Source organism: Heterocephalus glaber, unplaced genomic scaffold (genome assembly GCF_053883595.1).
Source record: "Heterocephalus glaber isolate CG9 unplaced genomic scaffold, H.glaber_assembly_v1.0 deba00001606, whole genome shotgun sequence".
Taxonomy (NCBI): domain Eukaryota; kingdom Metazoa; phylum Chordata; class Mammalia; order Rodentia; family Bathyergidae; genus Heterocephalus; species Heterocephalus glaber.
In genome coordinates this window covers 13510004-13534502 of record NW_028258377.1, presented here as the reverse complement: position 1 = coordinate 13534502, position 24499 = coordinate 13510004, and the positions used below count along the sequence as shown (strand labels likewise).

The 24499-nt window shown below is 39.2% G+C and overlaps 1 protein-coding gene, 1 long non-coding RNA gene and 1 pseudogene across 4 annotated transcripts in view; 1 reads left to right on the top strand and 2 right to left on the bottom strand.

Moving 5' to 3' along the window:
• The window catches only part of LOC110344651 (uncharacterized), a 78121-nt gene extending 74628 nt beyond the window's left edge, over positions 1-3493 (bottom strand). Inside the window, exon 1 of one of the 2 annotated variants that reach the window (XR_015444769.1) lies at positions 3248-3493. This is a non-coding gene — a long non-coding RNA (uncharacterized LOC110344651). The remainder of the gene's footprint in view (positions 1-3247) is intronic. The other variant, XR_015444770.1, reaches the window with a different exon arrangement.
• A 2517-nt stretch (positions 3494-6010) lies between these two features.
• On the bottom strand, positions 6011-7012 carry LOC101716183 (ras-related protein Rab-5A pseudogene; annotated as a pseudogene).
• An 11766-nt stretch (positions 7013-18778) lies between these two features.
• Positions 18779-24499, top strand: part of Simc1 (SUMO interacting motifs containing 1) — a 62883-nt gene continuing 57162 nt past the window's right edge. Inside the window, exon 1 of one of the 2 annotated variants that reach the window (XR_002387309.2) lies at positions 18779-19045. Coding sequence is in view for 1 of the 2 variants with exons in the window: in XM_004836347.4 (XP_004836404.1) it covers positions 18917-19045 (129 nt within the window). In the remaining variant the exon portion in view is untranslated. The remainder of the gene's footprint in view (positions 19046-24499) is intronic. The other variant, XM_004836347.4, reaches the window with a different exon arrangement.

Below are 24499 nucleotides of genomic sequence, written 5' to 3'. Positions count from 1 at the left end.
ATATCCTTTTGAAGATGGCCATGAGCCTGTTAAAATATTTAAGATCCTAAAATATATATATATACTTATAATCCCATTTCATCCCCTATGAGATTTTTAGATTCTTACAAATGATTCCTGTAGGAATAAGTGACCTATCAGTTACTCTGGTAGAAGAATTCAGTTTTCTGGTTTTCTTTGGAGGAATACTAAATGTAAAACAGCATTGTCAATTTTTTTTAAAATTAGTTGTGCTGTTTTCTTAAATCACATTTGATTGAAAATAATTTAAAATCTTGAAGATTTTTACCAACACCCACAAATCTATTCTATATTGAATAAGCTTCTAATTTTAAACAAACTGAAAAAACATTAACTATGTGTAGGTTTTTTAATGTAGGAATTTCATCTCCTATCTTTTTGGTTATTTCTTTTCCTTGAAAAACTTTAGAAGAGTTAGCTTTCAAATCTTTAAGTAGTAAGAATAGTGGTATGGTCAGTTTTTATCATTGCTCAATATATTGATTATAAAAATTCGTTATTTATTTTCTTTCTTCTCTGACTGATCTTATAACCTTTCAGGAGCTTTATTTTCCCTTAAAGTATTTCACCTTACTATGTAACACAAATACAAGGCATTAAGATGAGGTTGAGACACAAATGATCTGTCAGTTCAGATACTCTGCTTGGGTACCCTACCCCTTCTCTTAGTGCATTCTTTGCTTCTGGAACTTGGCTGAAACTCTAGCAGTGTGGATGCTGTCTGTATGCCTGGTCTATGCTTCACTGTTTGTTTGTTGAGACAGGGTGTTGCTATATAGTTCAGGCTGGCCATGAACTCACTATGTAGCCTAAGCTGGCCTCAAACTCTAGCGATCTTCCTGCCTCAGCCTCCCAAGTGCTGGGACTACAGGCGTGTGCCACCACACCCAACTATGCTTCACTACTTTGAAATTCTTACAGTTTATTACTAAACCCTTTCCTTATGTGTTCTGAATGGGAAAAATTATACCCAGCACTGTGAGAGGAATGTTTTGGGAAAGGATATTAACCGGCACTACTAAAAGATGGCCACAGAAGATGTTATTAATGTTCTTTGTAACCTGAAAACTGAACAAGGATGTTAGACTCATTTCAGAATATTCTGAAGTGTTAAACACACACACACACACACTGTTCAGCTGCTCCATCCCAACCATGTTAGGCCTCTCAAAGGTAAAATATCACAGAGGCTTTTCATTTGTTACTGAGCTCAGCCGCTGTGGTGGTCTCTGTTATTCTACAGCAATTTCACTTCAATAAAAATATTTAACTTTATAAAAAATACATATAAAAAATTAGACCCCTCAAAATAAGAGACCCAATCCAAAAACGGGCAACTTAAATGAATAGACATTCCACAGAAGTACAAATGGCCAAAAATACATGAAAAAATGTTCAACTTATCTGGCCATTAGAGAAACGCAAATTAAAACAACACTGAGATTCTACGTTACTCCAAAAAGAATGGCTATTGGGCCGGGGATTTAGCTCAGTGGTTTCGCCGCGTGCTACGCAAGTGCAAGGACCCGAGTTCGATCCCTGGTACCAAAAAAAAAAAAGAATGACTATCATCAAGAAATCAAATAATAACAAATGCTGGTGATGCTATGGGGGAAAAGGAACCCTTCTACATTGTTGGTGGGAATGTAAAACTAATACAACCATTATGTAAATCAGTATGAAGATTCCTCAAAAACCTAAATATAGAAAATCCATTTGACCCAGCCATTTCCCTTCTAGGTATTTTCCTGAAAGAGTAAAAGACATCATATTTCAGTAATAGATGCATACCCAGTTTTATAACAGCACAACTCATAATAGCTAACTCTTGGCAGTGGCCTATTATCCACCAAAGATGAATGGATTAAGAAAATGTGGTATTTATACACAATGAAGTACTACTCTGCTGTAAAGATTGGTAATGAGTCATTTGTAGGAAAATGGATCCACCTTAGACTATAGAGTTAAGTGAAATAAATCAGACACACAAGTTTAAATATCACATGGTTTCTCTTATATTAGAAACCCAAAATATAAATAAAGAGCAAATAAAAGATAGATAATAGGAAATAGTGCAGGAAACAATAAGCTCTGTCTCTTCTATCAAACAGGAGTGACTCCATCTTAGACTCTAGCCCACCCTAGATAGTCCTTCCTGAACACACTAAGTTACAGAAAATGCCTGCTCAGTTCCAATCCTGGAAACAGCTACAAACCAAAGATAGCTGATCAGCAGCCAAGAATTTTCTGGTCTCTGCATACTTCCTCTCTGCCCTCCCTTTCCCTCAGCAAACCCTCAGATTCCCCTTGAGCTGAGTTAGCCAATTAGGATTGATTCAAACCAGCTGCTCCACCTGCATTAGGGATAAAAGAGGCAACCCTCTTTTGTCCTGTAAGCCTGCTACCTCATGCTTGGACCCTTTTGCAAAAGTAAAATGCCTTACTGAGATTTCCTGATGTCTAAGTGCTTTATTATCTACACCGACAATTTGAGTCTGGGGGCTTATTGCCAACACTAGGGAGATAGGACTTTTCAAATGGGAAGAGGATGTAGAGATGAAGGGGGGCGGTAAAAAAGGGGACAAAAAAGAATTAAGGTATGTTATGTACCAACTCCCCACAATGAATATAATCTTTATGTACCGCAAACATGTACTAATAAAAATTAAAATTGAAAGAATACGAGGCAAGGAAATGGAGCCTGATAATATGGATGGCTCTCTTAGGGAAGTTGATCAAGGAAAGAAATTAAATGAAATGGAAGCTAAAGGGAAGAGTGGCATAAAACAAGTTGTGGCTGCTGTTAAGATGGAACAATCTTATTTAACAGCACTATACTTTGGGACCCAGCACAGAACTCAGATTAGCTCAGCACAGAGGAGAGGCTAGGCCCAGAGACACCTTTCCATATCTGATGTACCAGTACTTAAGGCCTGTCCTTTCCCAGAAGTCCCAACTCTCTTGAGAATCCAGTCCTCAGCCAGAGTCACGGTGTTTGATTCCACACCAGCACCTCCAGCATACCACACGGATGAGCTGGGAGTCTCAGACAGGTGTCCTAGTGCCCACCCTCACCCATGCCCTGTGACCTGTCCCAACAGAAGAATGTTCTAATCTTTCCTGAGATTTCTCCATTTTTAAGTGTCTCTGTTGATTTGCAAAAGTGGAAAGAAAAGTGATAAAAACAGAATCATTCTCTGTTGTAATTTGCCCAAGAGTTCTTTACCTTTCTGATATTCTCCTCTTCTTTTCCCCATGTTTTGGGGAAGTTGGATTAGGCTGAAAACAAGGGATTGATAGGATCAAATGCACCAATCCACAGCCAAAGGCAAGGATGACATTTGTTGCCCAGGTAGTGGAACCTGGTAAGCATTTAAGTGCTTATCAGAAGAAAGAGAAACATCTCCATCGCCTGATGTGTACTGTCATTCTCAGCCACCTGAGCTCTGAGGCTTCCCTAAGCAACCTGGAGTGGGGGCAGAGCTGCATCACAGAGCTCTAATTTCATCACAAAGAGCTACTGAGTGTGGGGGAGGGGTGACAAGAAAGAGCCAAGCGCAGCCCCTCCCCCCTCCAGCTCAGCAGCTCTCCATCCCTCCTTCCACCCCCCACCTGTCCCACCTGTCAGGGTTTTCCCCCTGGAACCCAGACATCACTGCTTCCTTGTGGGGTCTTTGCCTGAGCTCCATCAGGTTCATGGTTGTACAAATATGGAGTTGTCTCTGGTATTTTGGTATTTCGAGGGGCTTATCACACTGAAGGTCTCCTTTTTCTGCAACTCCAACTTCCCACAGAACATGCTGTTGGCATGGTGTCAATTCAAGCAGAACAGAAACTTCCTGTGTATTTATTTACTATTGTTAATTTTGAATAAAAAACTTGTATAATTTTGCTCTCTTCATTTAGAGGATCTTAAGAAAAAAGAAAAACTATGTTACTACATTATTAAAATTTCTTTGTTTGTTTTTTATACGACTATTCCAACCTGAGCACCTCAAAATAAAACTAAACACTGGTGAACTGTTTTCCTTGCTAATTCTGAATTACTGTAAAATGTTCAAGAGGTTTGCTAGGAGTTCAGCACTTAAATAGATTAAATCATCTGACAGATGCTAGATTTCATATAATGAAAATACCTAAAAGTACAATTTAGGGAATTTACCAAAATAAAGTGGACTTTGAAAAACAAGGCTGAGAGTTTATTATCATTGCAATAATGTATGTTACAAATTACAGATACATTGCATATTATGGTTCTAGCCATGTAGGAACAGAGCCCCTTCTTTTCTTTTTTTTTTTTTTTTTGCCTTTGATTTTTGTTTTTTGTTTTTTTCTTAAATTCTTTTATTGGTACATTTTAGGTATACAATACATTTACATTTATCTTTGGGTGCTTGTACCTGTACATGATGTATCTTGGTTCTTATTTTTTCCCCATTACCTGTGCACCCTTCAACCCTAAACCCTTCCCTATTTACATACTTCGTTTCCATTTTTTTTCTTTTCTCATAATTTTTCCTTTCCCTTCTTCCCTTTCCCCTTCCCCTCCCACCACCCCTACCCCTTTGGACCTTTTGCAATTTCAAAGTATCATTTATTAGTTATTAATCCTTTTAGTCCTTATTTACACTTTCAGTTTCTCACACTAGAGAAACTATTCGGTATTTACACGTGTCCTATTTATGTCATTTAAGAGTATGGCCTCAATATGCATCCATTTAGCTATAAATGACTCTAGTTTCTCATTCTTTATGGCTGAGTAGTGCTCCATTTTATTAAAAAACCACATCTTCTTTATCCAGTTTCCAGTCGATTGAGAAGCCCCTTCTTTTCAAAGGGTGAGAGAAAGAATTAGCGGCTTTAGTAACGGTAATTTTGTATACTTTTAAGAACTCTTAAATATTACCCAAAAAAAAACCCCATGGAGGCTGCAATGCAGTACCCTATTTATAGTACAGCTGAAGATAAAATTTAAAACAATCAAGTTGAAATGTACATAATTGTCAGTGCACTGACTGTATTATGTCCAAAGAGGACAAAACCTTCCCTGCCCACAAACAAGACCTATGTAATGGCCAACAGTGATTAAAAAGAAATCAGATACCTGGTTTGCTTCATTTTTGTTGAAGAGCTCACATGAAGGGAACACTATCCATTAAAATGCATTTAATAGTTTTCATATTCCTAAACAAGGTGACTTCTTTACCCCACTTAGAAAAATAATAGGACTGGCTATGACTTAGATGCTGCTAATATTCCTGTTCTTCCTGGACATGTGGGACTGTTTTCTTGTGGTTAACATATTAAAACGTGTAATGTACATCTTACATAGCAGAAGAAAGTTTAACTGAATACTCTAGCTAAACATGAATATCTTTATAATCTCTAAAAATGTTTTTCAGAAACCCCAAAATAATAATTTCAAATTTTTTCACAGATGACCACCATCTCAGTTTGGAGAAAACGGATGCTTAACTGTGGGTCCAGATAGTCATTTGTCTTTATCCCTAATGATGAAAAATGAATGATTCCCTCCAACCTTCCAGTGAAACAAGTACACACAGATCTCATTTTCTCTTTCTACTGCTGAAACATTAGTCAGAGGGACACGTGTGTTATTAAAAATTAAGTTCAATTTCACCACCTGCTGTGCAAGCACAAGGACCCAAGTTCGATCCCCGGTACCAAAAAAACAAAATTAAGTTCAAAACACATAACATAATTCTATATTAGAAACTTGACTCTATCATAAGTCTTCTTGTTTTGAGGAGTCATACTGGGCTGGTTAAATGTTCCAGTTCCACTCGTTAACATTGAGGAAGCAGAATACCCCGGCTATTTCAAACTGGAGGTTTCGTTACTACAACACTGACTCCTTATTGGTTATGTAGGTTCAGTGAGATCTACTCCTCTTCCTATAGCAGAATTTGCTCCTGCATTCTGTGGTTCATTGTGTGGCAACATCTTAGTGGTTGCCATGAATATTTCATTTACACTTTTGATGTTTTAGCTGATGTTTCCGGGCATAATACACTGTTGTCCCCTGCGTAGGACTGTGCTGCCTAGAAATCTACAGCTCAGGCTGGGGATTTAGCTCAGTGGTACTGCACCTGCCTCCCAAGTGCAAGGTCCTGCATTCGATCCCTAGTACCAAAAAAAATGTAGGAGTTAGAAATCTACAGCTCTTTTATTTGCTATATCTGCCCTGTTTCCCCATAAAGCTATTACAGTGTTAGGACTTGCTTGGCTCTGAAGTTCTTTAACCCAGTTTTTTGCTCTTGCAAAAGATTCCTCATTTGTGATATCATATACAACTATAGCTGCTTGTGCTCCTCTGTAGTAACTGGTGCTTGGCTATGGCATCACTCCTGACCAGCTGTATCCCATATTTCACACTTTACTGCGGTGTCATCAAGACACACAGTCTGGGTTAGAAAAGCAGCCCCAATGGTTCTCTCTTGAAATTCATGAAATTGGTCTTTCCCAAAACAAAGCACTAGGCTTGATTTGCCAACACCAGACTCTCCCAGAAGTACTAGTTTGAACTGGCATATTTTATTGCCAGTATTTGGCCCGTTAGGTCTTGTTGTTCCTTGATTAGCCATGTCCAAATTTGAAAGAAGTCTCTAATTTCAGGCTCTGAAATTGCTGGGAGCACTGCGCTGATTTCTCACTCCGTGGACCCGTCAGGCATGCAGGCCATGGTACTAAATGAACTTCCAGGATGCAAGGTGTCAATTTTTTCTCTCTCTGGAAGTAAAGAAACCTGAGCCTGCACCACGCAGAGCTGCAGCCGCAGCTTCCTGGCAGCAAGAACCAGGAGATCCAGAAGCCTGCAGCTTCGGCAGAGCCCTCCTTGCGCCACTCCTCTCGTACTCCATTATTAAAATTTCACCAAACTAAGTATAAAAACTGCAACAGACCTTGGAATGGTACTGTTACTTCTAAAATCAATGATAGACTACAGGAGAACTGTGGTAACTTCTACTCTTTTTTTTTTTTTTTTTTTTTTTTTTGGTACCGGGGCTCAAACTCGGGTCCTTGTGCTTTCGAGGCAAGCGGTGGAACCACTGAGCTAAATCCCCAGCCCCAAACTTTGGTAACTTCTGTTCGTGCACACACACATATACATTTTACCACACACACTCCCATATCCATACTTTAACAAATCATTCCAGTATTTTCAAGTTTAAGAATATTTATATGGGTTAGACATATTTATATGGGTCTATTTCTGGGCTCTCTTTCCTATTCTGTGTACGTATTTGTCTAAACTTTCTGTAGGGTCTCACTGTCCTATTTATTATTAGTTGATAGACTACTGGGGTACAGTACTATCTTTCCCAAAGGCTACCTGTCTCCAAACTGTGCATCCAGGCACTACACTGCCAGAGTTTATATACTGCCAGAGACATAATGCAAGCATTAAATCAAGGTAAGAGAAAACTTGATGAAATCTCAAGGAACTTGTCCTGTGGGTGGGTCAGTTGTTACTTGCCACAGTGTATAGAAACAGTGGTTCTCCTGATTTACTGCCTTTTGATCTTGTTGGACTATGGACCCGCAGTCATAAGGGTTTTTCCCTAAAAGGCCATTAAAATGTTAGGATGCTACAGATAACTTCCTAGTCTGGCATGCCACATTGCTGTCAGTTTTAGGAATCACTCCTGGTCCTGTTGCCCCCAGCTGCCACTGCCACAAGTCTAACAGGAATGATGCCACTGGCATTGTCTTGCCAGATAGTGAACATTTACCTGGAGAAGTCCCTAATGAGCATTTATTTTTCCATCCCACAACTGTAGACTTGCTTTTTGTGTTTCCCAAGGAACCTTTCCCATTATCAAGACACATGGGTGTACATCCCTGATATTACACACCTCAGGTCATACATGAAAACCCCAAATAATGCCTAATCTAATTCTACCCTTTCTGTGGGACAGATAAGGCATTGGATTGGTTCTTGCAGCTCTGGTGGAAAATATTGGTTGTTACTCTCATAATTGTTCTCTGCCTCCTTCTGTGCATATGTGTCTACTGTACTGTGGATTCTGTTGACCAGCTGGACAAATGGCTCTCAGAATAAGCCAACTGTCCGCATAATCCTAAAGCCCCCTCACAGGCTTATGGTACATTACAGACGAGGAGGATATATGAGATTTGAAGAGCCAGTTCTGAGGGATGGAATGTATGGATTCAGCTTGATGTGACTGAAGCCATTTTGAGTCATAACTGCCATGATTGCCCCAGATTAACTCTAGTTGGTTTTTCCTGCATTGTTGACCACCAAACTATAAATATAAAACTCTTAGAGTAGTATGTGCAATTTTACACCAGACCCTGACTCCAGGAATGTGCCTGACTCTTTGATATTAAGGTAAATCGGCTACATTCCCACAAGGATGAAGTCCCTTTTTGCTAACCTGTGTGTGCACCTGTCTTTCTGAACCAAGTAGTGGGGACTGAATTCATCTTCCTGCCACCCAAGACCACGCCCCTGTCAGCATGTCCCCCAGTAAATTTCAATCTGTGCACTCCAGAAAAAGAGAGCACTATAATAACTCAGTTGGAAAGATGCGCCAGGTAGATAGGTGTGGAGATCAGACGGGAAGAATGACGCCTAATTGGCCTCCTCCGTGAGCACTGAGAAGAAAGAGGGCAGGCAAGCTTGCTAACACGATGCAGGGAAAAGTAAAAACACCTGCGGTTACATTGTTTACCTGGAGAAGTACCGTGGAAGGTAGGAGTTAGATGAATCCTGTGGAACCATAATTGCTCATGCCCATGTCTAGTGAATAAAGTCAAGGTGCACCAGTCATTTGGGGCTCTATGTGGAGGGAGGGGAGGCATGAGCCTCTCACCCCCCAGATTTTAACCTGTTTCTGTGTCTCTTTATTTTCATCATCATCCCTTGGTCAGGTTTAAGCTCAGCTCATAGGCTGGTTCCTGCAGATAGGAAAGAATAACTGGGACTGTAAGGTTTGAGAACAATGAAAGAGAACTAAACCCAGAACATAGTTACAGGAATGGCCTTGGGACAAAAAAAAAAAATAGCGCATCTTATGCAGCAGGGTGGCAGGAGAAGAGGATGGACATGTTCATGAGTGCACTTGTTTGGTTTGAAGAAGATAATGACATTCCCATTTGATAGCTTCAGTTTTCCTTGCATAATAAATGACAAGGTCTTTTTCACATAGCAAGAATTTGTCTCTTCTGTATTCTGGTTCTATTGTAACAATCTCCAGTAAGCCAAAGGATGACTCAGAATCTACTTCTCAGAGGAGAAAGTTACATATTAGATAAAAACATGACCTTCAATTTCAAAATATTTTTTCCCAGCACTGACAAAAGATCATATTATATGTGTTACAATGTTAATGTAACAAACAGAATTCAAGGTGAAAAGCACTAAAAAGGACGAATAGTGATATTTCATGTCAATCAAATAACAATAAAGAAGTAGTGACTTTTTGTATATCACGGTTCTGTCTCATTAAATGAGCAATAAATGGTAATCGCCACACACACACACACACACACACACACACACACACACACACCAGCAAAATAGGCTGGTGGCCAAGAAAAGAACCAGAAGAGTCTGGGGCAAAGAGAGAGGTTCAATTTAGTTCAGACCACCTCACTGCCAAGTAGCCTCATAGATGAATTAACAAAATCCTGGAAATTCTTAGTAATATCATCAAACCTTGAGTTATCCAAACTAAATGGGAATTCTTTTTTAAAATCTCTTCTGACTATGAAGTAGTACATAAAGCTCCTAGAAAAGAATGGGGAAGGTAAGAAAAAGAAGAAAGAAAGACAAAGGCTCTCAATCAAAACAAAAAAAATTCAGAACTACACACTGAAATGGGACAATGTTTCAAAAAGGAAGAAAGCCAAGTGGACAATACTTTGAAAAAATTATTTCAAAGCCCACTGACCAAGGACTACCAGGAACATATCTATAGTAAAAAAAAAAACAAAAACCATAGGTTTATTGACCTTGCTATAGCAAAAGAGAAAGTGATCCAGAGGAGGTAAGAGGCCTCAGCAATACCAAATTGGAAGGGGTTTCTCATAGGACTTGACCTTGTGCTAGATTATTCCAAGATAGTTAAATAAGTGAGACCAGGCACAGTGGTGCATGCCTATAATCCCATCTATTCAGGAGGTTGATGCAAGAGGATTGAAAGTTTGAGGCCAGCCTGAGTAATTTATTAAGACCTGTCTCAAAATAAAATTTTATTAAAAGGCTAGGAATATAGCTCAGTGGCTAAGCATGCATAAGGTCCTGGGTTTAATCAGCAATATCTCAAAAAAAAAAAAAAGTTAAAGAAGTAGGGATTTGTTGAGGACTGAGAGTTGTCAATAAGCTGGGGCAATTCAGTGACTCAATAGTTTAGTAACTTTAATCCAGGAAGGAGGATTAAAGCAAAGTCATCATTGATAAAAGAACAGCTGTCACTTGGATTACTCAGAAATAGAGGATGTTTTATGATTTTTTATGGCTGTAATGTGGGCTTTTTGTTTGTTTTACAGTACTGAAAATCAAACCCAGGGCCTTACTCATTCTAGGAAACCACTATATCACTGAGTTATATCCCCAGCCCTTTCTATTTTATTTTTGAAACAGTTATTTCTATTTTATTTTTCTCAGTAAGTTAGCATGCTCACCCAAACTTGTGATCCTCCTCCTTCAGTTCCTAAGTAGCTGAGATTACAGACACATACTGCCTCATCCAGCTTGCAAAGTGGGTTTATCTGTCTTATAAAACCTAAAGCTTTTGGGGGGGGGGGGGTTGAGATAGAGACTTGCCATATAGTTCAGCCTGCCCTTGAACTTGTGATAATCCTCCTGCCTCAGCCTCCAAAGTTCTGGAACTACAGGAGTGCGCCACCACATTCAGCTTTTTAAAGTGAGTATATGCCCTCATACATTAAAAACAAAAAAATATATAACCTTTGACCAAGTGATACTAGTCTTAAGAATCTGAAGGACAATCTATAAAAATACTTATTGTGGCATTGTTTGTAATGACAAAAGTCTTAAAAAATAACTTGAACTTCTATTAATGGAGGAAGAGTAAGCAAATACGTATATCAATAGTAAAGATAGTAACTACATCACTATTGAAAAGTCAAGTTAGATCTGTAGTGACTGATCTGGTGGCTGCTCTGATAGACTGATAATATCACTGGGGGGCCAGGGATTCAACTCAGTGGTTCCGACGCCTGCCTCGCAAGCGCAAGATCCCAAGTTCGATCCCTAGTACCAAAAAAAATCACTGGGAAATACATAGTCTATGACTTCACTTCTCTAAAAGCAAATGACAAATTCACAATCTTTTATATATATTTTGTATATTTGCTTATATGTGTGTGCACATGGATCTGTATATTTTTGTTAATATTTGTATGATGATGAAGAAAGATGTGTAGGCTTTACACAGCCAGACAAATGACATTCTTCACATAGTGGTGGTCAAGGCAGAAAGTATAAGGCAAAGTGTAGAGGGAGCTAAAAATAAAAGCAGATTAGCAAAATAAAACTATTTGTACTATATGATAAATGAAATGTATAAATCAAATCTCTAACCAAATTATTGTTGCAAATAAAACTAAACATGTACGTAGTGGTAATTAAGACAAAGGACAACTTACTCTGAAAAGGTTTTTGTTTGAAGCTTCTGTTTTCACAAGACTGTAACTAAAAAAAAGAAAAATAGATTAACATTTTATATTTTTTATTATTAAATATATGCATAGTTATTGCAAACCAATTGAGAACAAATAAAATTTGCCTAGTCATTCTGTTAGTAATATGAATGCAGAAAATGTTTGTTCAGACAATTATTTTTTGTCTTTGCTCACATTTTTATCTTTATGTATTTCCCCAAAAGAGCAACTGTCATATGCATCAGAAAATTGTTTTTTAAATGATGTTAACTTCAATTTTCTGTTAACTCAATGTAGCTCTCAAACTTGGTCAAAACTGCCCTAAGCAATCCTGGAATGCCTAGTTTAACGCAGTGTCACCCTCAATAAATCCTGTAAAACAAAGGTTGGCATTGTGGCCATTAATACAATTTGGCTTGAACTGGTATCCTGATTATTACTCAAATCAGAAATGTAAAATTGACTTCACTCTATTTTCTACTACACTTACTACTAAAGACCAAGTTGTAAAGAACAAAGACAGAATTTGTGCAATTCACCCCACCCCCACAAACTTTTTCCTACATTCTTCTTATTTAATGGATTGTTTTATACAGTTTGTTTTGTGCTCTGCCTGCCCAGGAGTCTACATACCTCATAAGTAAACTGGCCCAATTTTCCCACTCCTTCTATTCAATTTAAATTAATAAACTACCAAAGTGCCCACTGTTCCTTCAAGCATTATACACCAACTCAGACAATGATATACAGAAATGTAAAGCCAACACTGAAACTGCATGACCATAAAATGATTCAGAATATTACTCATTTAAAATTACAAAATTAATTTGCTTCCTTTTTTAAGCCTAGAATTTGCAGATTCCCAGGAGGCTGGGGTAGTCAAAGAGATTTAGGATTTTAAGAAGCTTATTGATAACACCTCGGATGATAACATCATAAACTCTTAATTTAGAGCTGATTGGCCTTGCAATTAAGAGCAACTGTTAGTTCCTCTTTCTTTTAGTCCTTTGCTTCCCAAGTAGACCATCCCTCTACCACAAAAATACTATTTTGAACATTTGGATGAATTTTTTTTTTTTTTTGGTACCGAGGATAGAACTTGGGTCCTTGTGCTTTCATAGCAGGTGGTGCAACCACTGAGCTAAATCCGCAGCCCTGGATGAATAATTTAACTTTAAATCAGCAATTCCACTTCTAGAAATCTAACTCGAAGGGAACATTTGATCCAGAATACAAAGATGTATGTAGCAGAATCTTAAAGCCACATGATAATATTGCAAACATTCCAAGTCATTCCATTCATTATTTGGTGTTTGGTTGGATAAATTGTCCCCAAGCAATGTAATAATTTACTTAATATATGTTAGCTGCTCATATAAATTCCACTGTTACTGAAAAAGAGGAAGAGCCTAGGGAAAAAATAAACAATCAATGTAAATACGCAATGTAAAGAAAAAAACTACAAAGGGCCTAACATTTTGATAGTATCTCAACTTCACTCATAATAAACAAGAATCAGAATAAGATGCCACTCAAATTATTTGGTTGTCACCACTTAAAAAGTTTGATAACCAATATTTAGAATTGGGAAATAAACACTCTCAAACACTTTTGTTAGAATATTATTGTTGCAAATTTTCTGGATAACAATTTGATAATTTCTATCAATATGTAAAGTATACATATTCTTTAACACAGTCCCCAATGTGTAAGAATGTCCCTGTTGATATTCTGGCAAGACTTCGTAAGTACAAAGATGTTCTTATAACATTATGAACAATAGTAACCAAGCTACCAAGCAAAGAAAACCAAATTTCTTTTCAGTACTCTGCCACTGAGCTACATCTCCAGACATTTTGTGTTACATTTTTATTTTGAGGCAAAGTCTAACTGCCCAGGTTGGTCTCAAACTTGTAGTCTTCCTGCCTCAGCCTCCAGAGTAGCTGGGTTTACAAGTGTGTGCAATTGTACAGCCCAAAATTTTTATCATAGGGAATTGGTTAAATAAGTTGTGGCACAGCCTAACCAATAACTTTTTATACAGCCATTAAAAATAGGAAGATTGGGTCCGGGATTTAGCTCAGTGGTTCCGCCACCTGCCTCACAAGCACAAGGACCCGAGTTTGATCCCCAGTACCAAAAAAAAAAAAAAATAGGAAGATTAAAAAAAAATAAAAATAGGAAGATAACCCAATTTAAACATTACAAAATGTATGAATTATCAAAACATTACATGGTACCCCAAAATTAAATTAAATCAAACACACATGCATGCGCGCACACACACACACACACACACACACACACACACACACACACACACAAGCTATATTTATACTCTGGTTAGAGAATGATCCTCAAGATACAGTAAGTAAAAAAAAAAATGATTATCTACCACGTGATCTTTTTGTGTTAAAATCAGAGACAGAAAGATTAAAATATGTAGTAATTTTGTATGTTTTGAAGGATTCACACCCCCCAAAAGACTAATAAAGGATATAGCCTTGGAAAAAAGGGCTAGGAATGTGGCATTTAATATCTGCTTTTCATTTTGTAATTTTTTCAAGCAAGAATTTTCTAATCTCGTCAATGTGTTTCTTTCAACTGTTCAATTCGGGATATCCGGGATGAGAAAATTGCTACACTTTTGTTTGCTTCTTTGTGCTCTTTTATACAATAAGAAGAGCAAATGTCAAGGTATTTTAAAATGTTTATATCATCCAACAAAATGGGTAATCTATTGACTCACAAAAAACCATAAGGACATATTAACTTAAGACAGTCAATTGCAATACAATATCCACAGTATAATGCCATTTATGTAAAACTGTGTTTGCACATGTGGGTATGGACCATCTATCTGGAAATGTCTGAAAAGATATCATCAGTGTGATAGGGATTACACATTCTGCTTTTTAACCATTCTCACTTGCTTTAATTTTTCCAAATGAGGATGTATCATCTTGGAACATAAGGCATTAAAAAGATTTTTTACAGACTTTGACATCCCAGCAATTCAGACGCTAGGATGGAAACAGGCAGAAAAGATAAGAAAGTGATTTAAATGAAGTTGTTTTAACTGAGACCATGTCTGCCAAACAATCCAGCAGAAAAGTCAGGAGTCCTGAAACAGGGAGATTGTACCTGGAATGCAGCAGGCAGGACAAAGTGTTCCCTAGGACAGAGGAGAAACCTGAGCCAGCTAGCCTTAGCTTAAACAAAGCGAGCTAGCAGGTCTACTGGTACTGACCCTGTATTAAAAAAGAGAAAATTGAAAGAAAAAACAACCTTTTAAAGATGTTAGCCACCAAAACCTATCTCCATTAATTTGGCAGAAAGCCCACTGCTTAGAACATTTATACCTTTTATAATGGTTTCAAATCACCATACTAATAGCTCTTGTAGAAAGCTAAAAGTGTATGTCATTTTCATAAGCACATATGAGTTCAGGTAAATGCACAGGAAAGTTCTAGAGAAGTAAACACAGAAGCACTGAAGGGGAGGAAAAATGTTCACTTTTTTATTATGGCAAATAAACATACCAAAACTTTCTATTATATCCATTTTCAGTGTGCAGTTTAGTGGCATTAGTACATTCACATCATATAACAACCATCACCACTATTGATTCCCAGAACACTTCTATCATCTCAGACAAAGACTCTGAGCATTGAACAACTTCTCTCCTCTCCCCCAGTCCCTGGTAACTTCTGTCTATTCTAGGTATCTCATATAAGTGGAAAAACACATATTTGTCCTTTTATACCTGGTTTATTTCATGTGTCACAAAGTTTTCAAGGTTCATTTGTGTTGCAGCACATATCAGAATTTTTTTTAATGGCACTGAGAACTGAACCCAGGCCTGGAATTTGCTCTACCACTGAGCTACAGCTCCAGTCCCTATTTATTTATTTTAGTGTTTGAGACAGGGCTTTATTAAGTTATCCAGGCTGGCCTTGAACTTGCAATCCTCCTGCCTCAGCCTCCTGAGCAGCTAGATTACAAACATGTCCCTCCAGGTCTAAGTTTTATTATTTGGAATAAGACTTTATTAATTACTAAAAGAGGCTGAAAAATTATAAGGCTAGTAAGATGTTCTTAAGGAAATACACTATCTAGAGAGAGGGAGGGGAGGGGAAGGGGATGAAAAAAGAATTAATGTGTTATGTACATGTAACAGCTCCCTACAAGGAATGTAATCATTATGTACTGCAAACATGTACTAATAAAAAAATTGAAAAAAAGAAAATATACTGCCTAGAAAGAGGATTTCTAAGACAGTGATAATTACTGGGGGAAAATAAAAGCTGTTTTATATTTATGATTCATAAGTTGAGACTTCTCAGACTGACTATATGCTTATAATTTTTTTAATTTATTTTTTAATTTTTTAATTTTTTTATTTTTGGTACTGGGGATTGAATTCGGGTCCTTGCGCTTGCGCAGCAGGCGGCAAAACCACTGAGCTAAATCCCTGGCCCTATGCTTATAATTTTTAAGTATTTCCTGGTTTACTATTGATCTTCCCCTTAAACTTTAAATACTGTACTATTAGAGTAAGAGATCAAGTCTGTCTTGTTCATTACTATATCCCTTGAGTATAGCATAGCTGCTTAACAAGTTATTAAATAAATGCATATTTGCTCTATATATCATTAGTTACAATATCTAAATATATATTTATACAGTCTAGGAAATGCATATAAAGTTATATTTGTCTATAGTTTTAGAACCTTATAGTGTGTGATGAAACTAAATGTTTGTGTTGGAAGTCTTAATCCACAATGTAATGATCTTTGGCAGTCAGGTCTTTGGGAGGTAATTTGGGTTCTATTAAGTCATGAGTCCTAAGTATGAGTTTAGTGGCTTTACAAGGAAAGAGGAAGAGATCTTTCTCTTTCTTTGTGCACAGAAAGGCCATGTGAGGACATAGTGATAATTGGCCACCTGCCACCCAAGGAGAAGACAGTTCTCATTAGAAACAGGTTCAATCAGTACCTTTATCTTGAACTTCACAGCCTCTAGAACTGTAAGAAATAAATTTCTGTTGTTTGAGCCAGTCTATAGTATTTTGTTATGGCAACTAGAACTAACTAGGATATAGTGTTATTAGACGGGGACATGACTACATACTTTTAAAAAGATCACTTTGGCTGAGGGCAAAGAAAAGAATGAAAGACAACAAGAGTAGATTCAGGAAGAGTGGATGGAAAGCTATTACAATAAAGGGGATCTTAGTTTGGCTAGAATCAGAGCAGTGGAAGCCAAAAGAAGTGAATGTATGCAAGAGATATTTAGGAGCTAAAATAGATATGACTAATTGATGAGGAAAAAGTAGAAGTCAAGCAGAATGCTCAGGTTTCTCACTTGAACAAATGTTGGCTGGTGGTACCACCACTGACAGACAAGGAACAGTGAAGGAGAGTAAGCTTTTTTGAAGGAAAAAATTGGGGTGGGGGGTGAGTAGAGGTGAGTTCAGTTCTACACATATTTAACCTGAGATGCGTAGGAACTTCAATAACCATCTGGATGTATATTACTGCAGCTTTAAGGATGGGCCTGGGCCAGAGATAAACATGTGGGGGATGTCATTGGGATAAAAATGATCACTGAGGGCTGGAGGTGTTGGTTAGTGGTAGAGCATTTGCCTTGCATGTGTGAGGCACTGGGTTCAATTTCTAGCACTGAAGTAAATCAATGAAGCATAGAGAAGACAAGAAGTGGTACTTTTGAAGAAGTACTTTCAAGAAGTAGGAAGTTAAAAAGTAGAAGTTGGGGCTAAGGGTGTAGCTCACTGGTAGCGAGCAAGCTTAGCATCTATGAGGCCCTGATTTCATCACCAGCACACACAAAAAGAAGTAGGGAGTAAAACTGTTTAATGGCATTAGGTAAAGTCAACTTAATGAATCTCTTCACAATTCACTTATTGGAAATAACATCTGAAATCTGTTAATCATAAACTTCTTGTCCACCAGACCAGTGGTTCTAAGTGTGGTTACGACTAACAACATCAACATCACCCAGGAACTTGGTAGAAATGCAAATTTTGGACCCTCACTCCAAAAATTTCAGTATCTCTGTCAGAAACTCTGAGATGCAGCACAGTTATCCGTCTTTTAGTAAGTTCTCTGGGTAATTCTGATGCTCACTAAACTTTAAAAGCCACTGCACTCGACGCTGCTTAGCACCTGAAATGCATTGCTCTGGGAACAAATCCCCCTTCTGATAAACATACTTTTTCTTCTGGCTCTGTTACTGTATTTTATAAAGTTGTTGGAGCCCAAACAGCAGGATTTAGTCAATTACCCACATTTATTGTAAGGATGAGTCTAATTATTCATGGCCTCTACTACCCCAGAGCTTTCCTTTGTGCACCTTTTCAGCTTCTCATCGAGCTACCGACTAAACAACTCTACATCCACTTTAAATTCAATAATACCACTTTTAGGAGTTGATCCTATAGATAATACTTACTGCACATGTATACGAAGAAGTGGGGTCTCTTTCTTGTACCTCAGCAGAAAGCCAGCTCAATCAGCTGGGGACCTAAGAGACAAGTCACCCCGCCTCGGCCACTCAGAGCCCCTCTCCTCTACCCCATCAATAAGAGTCTGGGTCACCCACTGTAAACTGGGGACCCCTTTACCCTGCCAGTGTGCACCCAGGTAACCGTCCCTCGGTCAGTCAGGGCACCCTTCTACCCCATCAGTAAGGGTCAGTTAGAGCAAGTCATCCATCTTCAAGGGACCCCTCTTCCTGTCAGTCAGGCAAACCATCTCTTCAGAGACCAGTTCACATTTCAGAGAGACAGGGGTTGGTCACAACTCAGCGCCTTGCCCTTGCCCGGCCGCCCCAATGCCCGCCTATCTCATCTCTTCCTGTCACCTCTCCCTCTCACCTCTCTCTCTCTCATCTCTCCCTTTCATCTGTCTCTTTGAGCTCGCCCTATTTCTTCCTCCCCCTCCCCTTCTCTCCTCTCTCAAGGCCCAGAACCCGCAGCCTGCGGCTCGCCACCAGTCTGCGCGATCTCGAGGAAGTGGGCGGTCCCTATATATACTGGGCGGGGTGCTGGAGAGAGGAGGCGGGGCCAGCGAGCTGATGGCCCGGGCTGTCCCTGCTGCTGCCGCCACAGTCGCTTCTGTAGCAGCAGCCGAAGTCGCCGCTGCCACCGCCTCCCGGGTCGCTGGCCGCCCGCGCTCTAGGTCGGCCGGTAGCCGTAGTCATGGAGGACTTCATCGTGATCTCGGACGACAGCGGCTCGGAGAGCTCGGGGGGGACCCGCTCGGGCCGGGTGCGGAGGCTCCGCCGGGCCCTGTCGCGGACCCCCAGCGCGCTGCCCCGCCGGACCGTGGTGAGTGAGGAGCCGCCGCTCGGCGAGCCGGGCCGCGGGCGGAGCGTCGCCTCAGCGCGGCCTGCCCTCGTGTCTTCCTCTCGACCAGCGGCTGAGTCCGCGGCCCCCGGCCTCCGCCCCCGCTGTTTGGCACCTCACAGCTGCAGGCGCTTCCCGCCTTGCAGTTTAGAGGAGCGCGGCGGGGCCGGGCCGGGCCGGGCAGCCAGGCCTGCGGCGAGCGTTGCCGGACCCGAGTTACCGGACCCGGGAGCTTTCCCGGGGCCAGAGCGGGTGGGGGTCCGGCCAGGCCGCAGCCGTGAGCCAGACCTCGGGGCAGCCCCGAGGGCTCACTTGTTAGCTTGGTGAACCCTGAGTGTGTGGGGAGGCAGCAGGAGCACAAGCTGGGAGGGAGGGAAGCGCGGGCCTGGGCCTGATGGTGGCCGCGCTGCGAGGCCTGGCTGCGGAGCCAAAGGCCTGATTTTGGAGTTGTGGAGCTGGATGATTTGTTTCACTTAGCAAACAGGTATCACGTACCAAGCCCTGAGGGACGAGGGCAAGGAACTGGTACTATTTCTTTTTCCTTCAGGCCCCGTCATCTTTGTCCTGAACTGATGAATAAAAATATTTATGGTCCGTGCCTTTTTAGAATTCCCCAGATATTTACTGAACACCTACTATGCTATAGGCCAGATATTCTAGGTACTGGAGGTACAATGAAGAATACAGCATCCATGGCCCGTGTCATAGAAGGCGATATATTCAACACGTAGTTATTTGATTACCTACCCAAGAGATGAGGGATGAAGAGCTTTCTATCAGAAAACCTCTAGCAGTCTCTCCCAGACTCCCACAACTATACTCCAGAAATAAAAATTATCATGCTGATGTTATATGTATGAGATCTTACAGTTTAAGGAAAATACCATGCTTCAAATGGTATACTTCAAATACTCCATCGGGACAAGTCTCCTAACTTGCTCTGCTAATTCCCTTACCAGAAAGTTTGCAGTTTCTAAGCTTCCACTGTGAACATCTTCCTTCTGGACCCCAGTTACAGGGTTAAGTGTTAAGTGTTCATTGCAGAATGAATGGCATGCAAGACCAGTTAACATGGAGGGCTGTATTGCCGTGGTTAAAACGAGGGATTCTCAGTAGATCTCAGAAAAGAACTGAGTTGAGCAGCTGATGAGGTGGACAGACGAGATTTTTCACGTAAAGAATCACCCTACTTCGTGAGTGAATGGAGATACCTAGTGCTGTGGCAGAGTGTGTGAGATAACATCCATAATAATGGTTGGATGAAAGAATGATTGAACGAATAGCAGAGAGAATAGTTCATATTGGATGTTTCATTGCTCAGCGCAGAGGAAGTGCTACTGGACCTACTGGATTTAAGGTGCTGAGGGGAAATGTAGATGGATGTAGCCATCTGGTGGTTCAGTGGGGTGTTAACTTTGGAGAAAAGTCAGGACTCAAAGGATTTAGCACTTATCCAAATACGAAAGTGTTAAAGGCCTAATAATGACCAAGATCATCAAAGAAGAGTATATAAAGAAAAAAAAGTACTGGGGAATAACTCATAATTCCCTTTTTTCTGAGTTCCTTTTCTCTCCTATTGGCACTTCTCTTGGTCCATCTTTAAATTTGTCCTTCCTCCTGGCTTCCTTTCTACCCAGATGTTGTCCATTTGCTCTTACCCTGGTCCACCTTCCTTCAGTGCACAGATGTTCTATCTCAGTCAGTTGTGGCCCCTTGTACACATACACGGGTGGACTCTCTCTCTGTCTCCCTCTCCTGTGACTACCTACATAAGCATTTTGAGTTTGGGCCTTTTGATTGAATAGAAATAGAGGACAAGTCCCAAAGAGCAGTACCCAATTTAAATCTTGCTTCTCTGGATATTTACTACATCTTTCTAAAATCGTCCAAGCTTCTTTTTCTTCTTCACAGATTAGATAAGGATGTAAAAGATTGCACACATTGAGAGACTTGGAAGGTAATAAAGCGTAAAGCATATTGTCCTAACTTCCTGAAGACTCTGAAGTCAGAGACCTCTGTTCAACTCAAGATCTCTCACATAGCAGCTTTGAACATGGCAAGTTTCTTCACCTTGAAATGTTCACATTTCAAGCCTGAGAACATTAAGATTCTGGCAAGATTATTACAAGATGTGTATGTGTGCGTGCATCTGTATGTGTTTTGTTTTTATTTTATGAAAACGTAAAACAAAATTTCATAACAAAATAAGAGAATAATTATAACAGCACATAGACACCACTCAGACACAGGATTTGTGTGAGCAGTAAGAGCTGATTTATTCTGCCTGGGTGCAGGCAACCTGGGATTGAGAAAGATGTCAGCAGTTGGCCAGAGGAGAAGTTAAGTTTTTATAAGGGTCTGGGGATGGGGGTTGTAATTTTAAGGAATCTGGGATGGAATGCTTGGGGTCAAAGTTCCCAGGACAGTCAGTGCAGGTGTGTAGATAATACTGGACTTCTTGGCACTTGGGAGGTTATATGTCCTGTCCTTAATTTTATGGCTATCCTGTTTACTGAGAAGAGCATGGCCCTCTAGTGGTTTCCTGTTGTTTGTTGAGGGCAGCATGTTTGCTGAGAGGGCCTGCCCCACTCAGGTCAGGCATGACAATAACAATAGTTAATACATGGTGTATCATCATAATCTTAAAAGTAGTTACACAGGGCTGGGGATTTAGCTCAGTGGTTCCAGCGCCTGCCTTACAAGCACAAGGTCCTGAGTTCGATCCTTGGTACCAAAAAGGAAAAAAAAAAAAGTAGTTACACAAAGTACTAGACAGACAAAAAAGGCTGTCTTACAAAGAAGAAATAGATAATAGCATAAATCTTTCTTTTCAATGAACTAAGAGAAACTAATACTATACTACTACTATACTAGTAGTAGAAACTAGTAGTATAAATGAAACAAATTAGCATATAATAAAATATTTTGAAACAATGGAATAGCTAATTTGGAGAATTATTTTAACTTCTTTCTTTTTTTTTTTTAAATTTATTTTTGCTCGTTATTTCCAGGATGTGGGGTAAAGGGAACTGTTACAAGGCTTTTTAATGAGGCAATGCAAAGAAAGTGTTTGGCATAAATGGTAGTTTGTCTACTCTGGTATTTTTTTTTTCAATTTTTTTATTTGTACATGTTTGCAGTACATAGTGATTACATTCCTTGTTGGATGTTGGTGTGTATACATAATACATCTTTTTTATCCCCTTTTTCCTCCCCTCCCTCAGATCTTCATGTTATTTCTTTTTTTGTTGTTGTTTATTTTTTGAGACACAGTTTTGCTATGTAGTTCAGGCTGGCCTTGAACCCACTATGTGGCTCATGGCTCATAGCTCAGGCTGGCCTCAAACTCACAGCAATTTGCCTGCCTCAGCCTCCCAAGTGCTAGGATTGCCAGCACTTTGTGTTATGTCTAAACCAGGCCTTACATCTTCACAAGCTTTTCAGGCAATGAAATATACAAATTTTAGATTTTTAAAAATAAATACTGAATAAGGGGAAATAATTTGCTTGAATTTAGAAAATCAGAAAGCCATCAACTGTAGTTAACATCTCTAAACTCCTAGTTCTAACTTGAATTTTAGTCTTCATTGAGTTGACAAAATCTGTCAGTGTTTCTAATAGTATTTTTTCATTTAAAGCAGAACATTTTGAGGTGGTCAGTTAATTTTGAATTATTAAAAAATTCAGAAATGTATAAAGACATTAAACACTGTCCTTAGTCTCATCATCTGAAGGTAATGTTAATACTTGTATCTGTCTAAACTTTTACGTATAAATGCACATATGCACCCAGACATGCCTATGTGCCCTCTACTACATGTATTTTTACAAAAATGAGCTCTTGCTATACATATGGGGATTTTTAGTGTTCCTTTTTGTGAAGCACTTTTATTATTATTAATCCATACTGTACATATTAATGGGTTTCATTATGACATTTCAATACATGCATATATCATGTTTTGATCATATACATGTGGGGTTTATTAGCCTGCCTTACTATATTTTGGATCTCTTTCCATATTAATAAATATATATCTTCAGCAAATTTTTTTCCATTAAGTTTATTGGTACATTTTAGGTATACAATACAGTTACATTCATCATTGGGATCTTGTACCTTTACACGATGTATCTTGGTTTTTATTTTTTCCCCATTCCCCTGCCCTCCCTTCATCCCCTCCACTCTTTCTTATTTACAAAGACTTTGTTTCCATTGTTTTCCTTTTCTCATATTTTTTCTTTTCCCTTCTTTCCTTTCCCCTACCCTCCCCACTTCCCCTACTCCTTTAGACCTTCCTTCATATTTCACAATATCAGTTTTACATTTTGATCCTTATTTACACTTTTAGTTTTTCACACCAGAGAAACTATTCAGTATTTACACATGTGTGTCCTATTTATTTTACTTAAGACTATGGCCTCAATGTGCATCCATTTAGCTATAAATGTCTCTAATTTCTCATTCTTTATGGCTGAGTAGTACTCCATTTTATTTTTTAAAAAACATCTTTATCCAATCTCCAGGTGATGGGCATTTGGGCTGTTTCCAAGTTTTAGCTATTACAAACTGTGCCACTATAAACATGAGTGCACGTATATCACTGTGGTATGATTCTTTTAATTCTTTTGGGAAGATAAGCAGCAGAGGAATAGATGGGTCAAATGGGACCCCTAATCCCAGTGTTTTGAGGTATCTCCATATTGATTTCCACAGTAGTTGCACCAGTCTGCACTCCCACCAATGAAGAAGGGTTCCTTTCTCCCCACAACCCCGCTAGCATTTGTTATTGGTTGATTTCTTGATAGCCATTCTTTCTGGGGTGAGATGGAATCCTTGTACAGATTTATAGTTACATTTATGATTTTCTATTAATGGAAATCATGCCTTTATATCTAAATTTTCTCTATTATAAACAAGCCAGTATGAACAAATAATATTGTTTGTTTCCTTAGGATAAATTCCTCTCAGATGTGAAATAGCTAAGTCAAAAGGTATGCTCTGCTTTCAGAGCTTTTGAGATATATTGCCAAATTTCATACAGAAATTATGAACCAGTAGTATTTATTTCATCAATCATACCCTTTTTTCACTACCTTGTCATTTCTAGATATTGACAAATTTATTCAGTAGCTTTATTGAGTGCTTACTGTGTATTGGGTACTTTTTGCAGGTAGTGCAAGTAAATCTGTGAATAAAACCAAGGCTTTGCCCCAGTAGAGATTTTATTTTTGGCAGGGAAGAGAAACAGTAAACAGCCAGATTAGGGCTGGGGATTTAGCTCAGTGGTTCCAGCGCCTGCCTTGAAAGTGCAAGCGTAAGGTCCCGAGTTCAATCCCCAGTACCAAAAAAAAAAAAAAAGTAAACAGCCAGATAAATGTAATGCCAGGTGATAACACAGTGTTAAAAATAATAAAGTATTTGTGTTTTTTGTA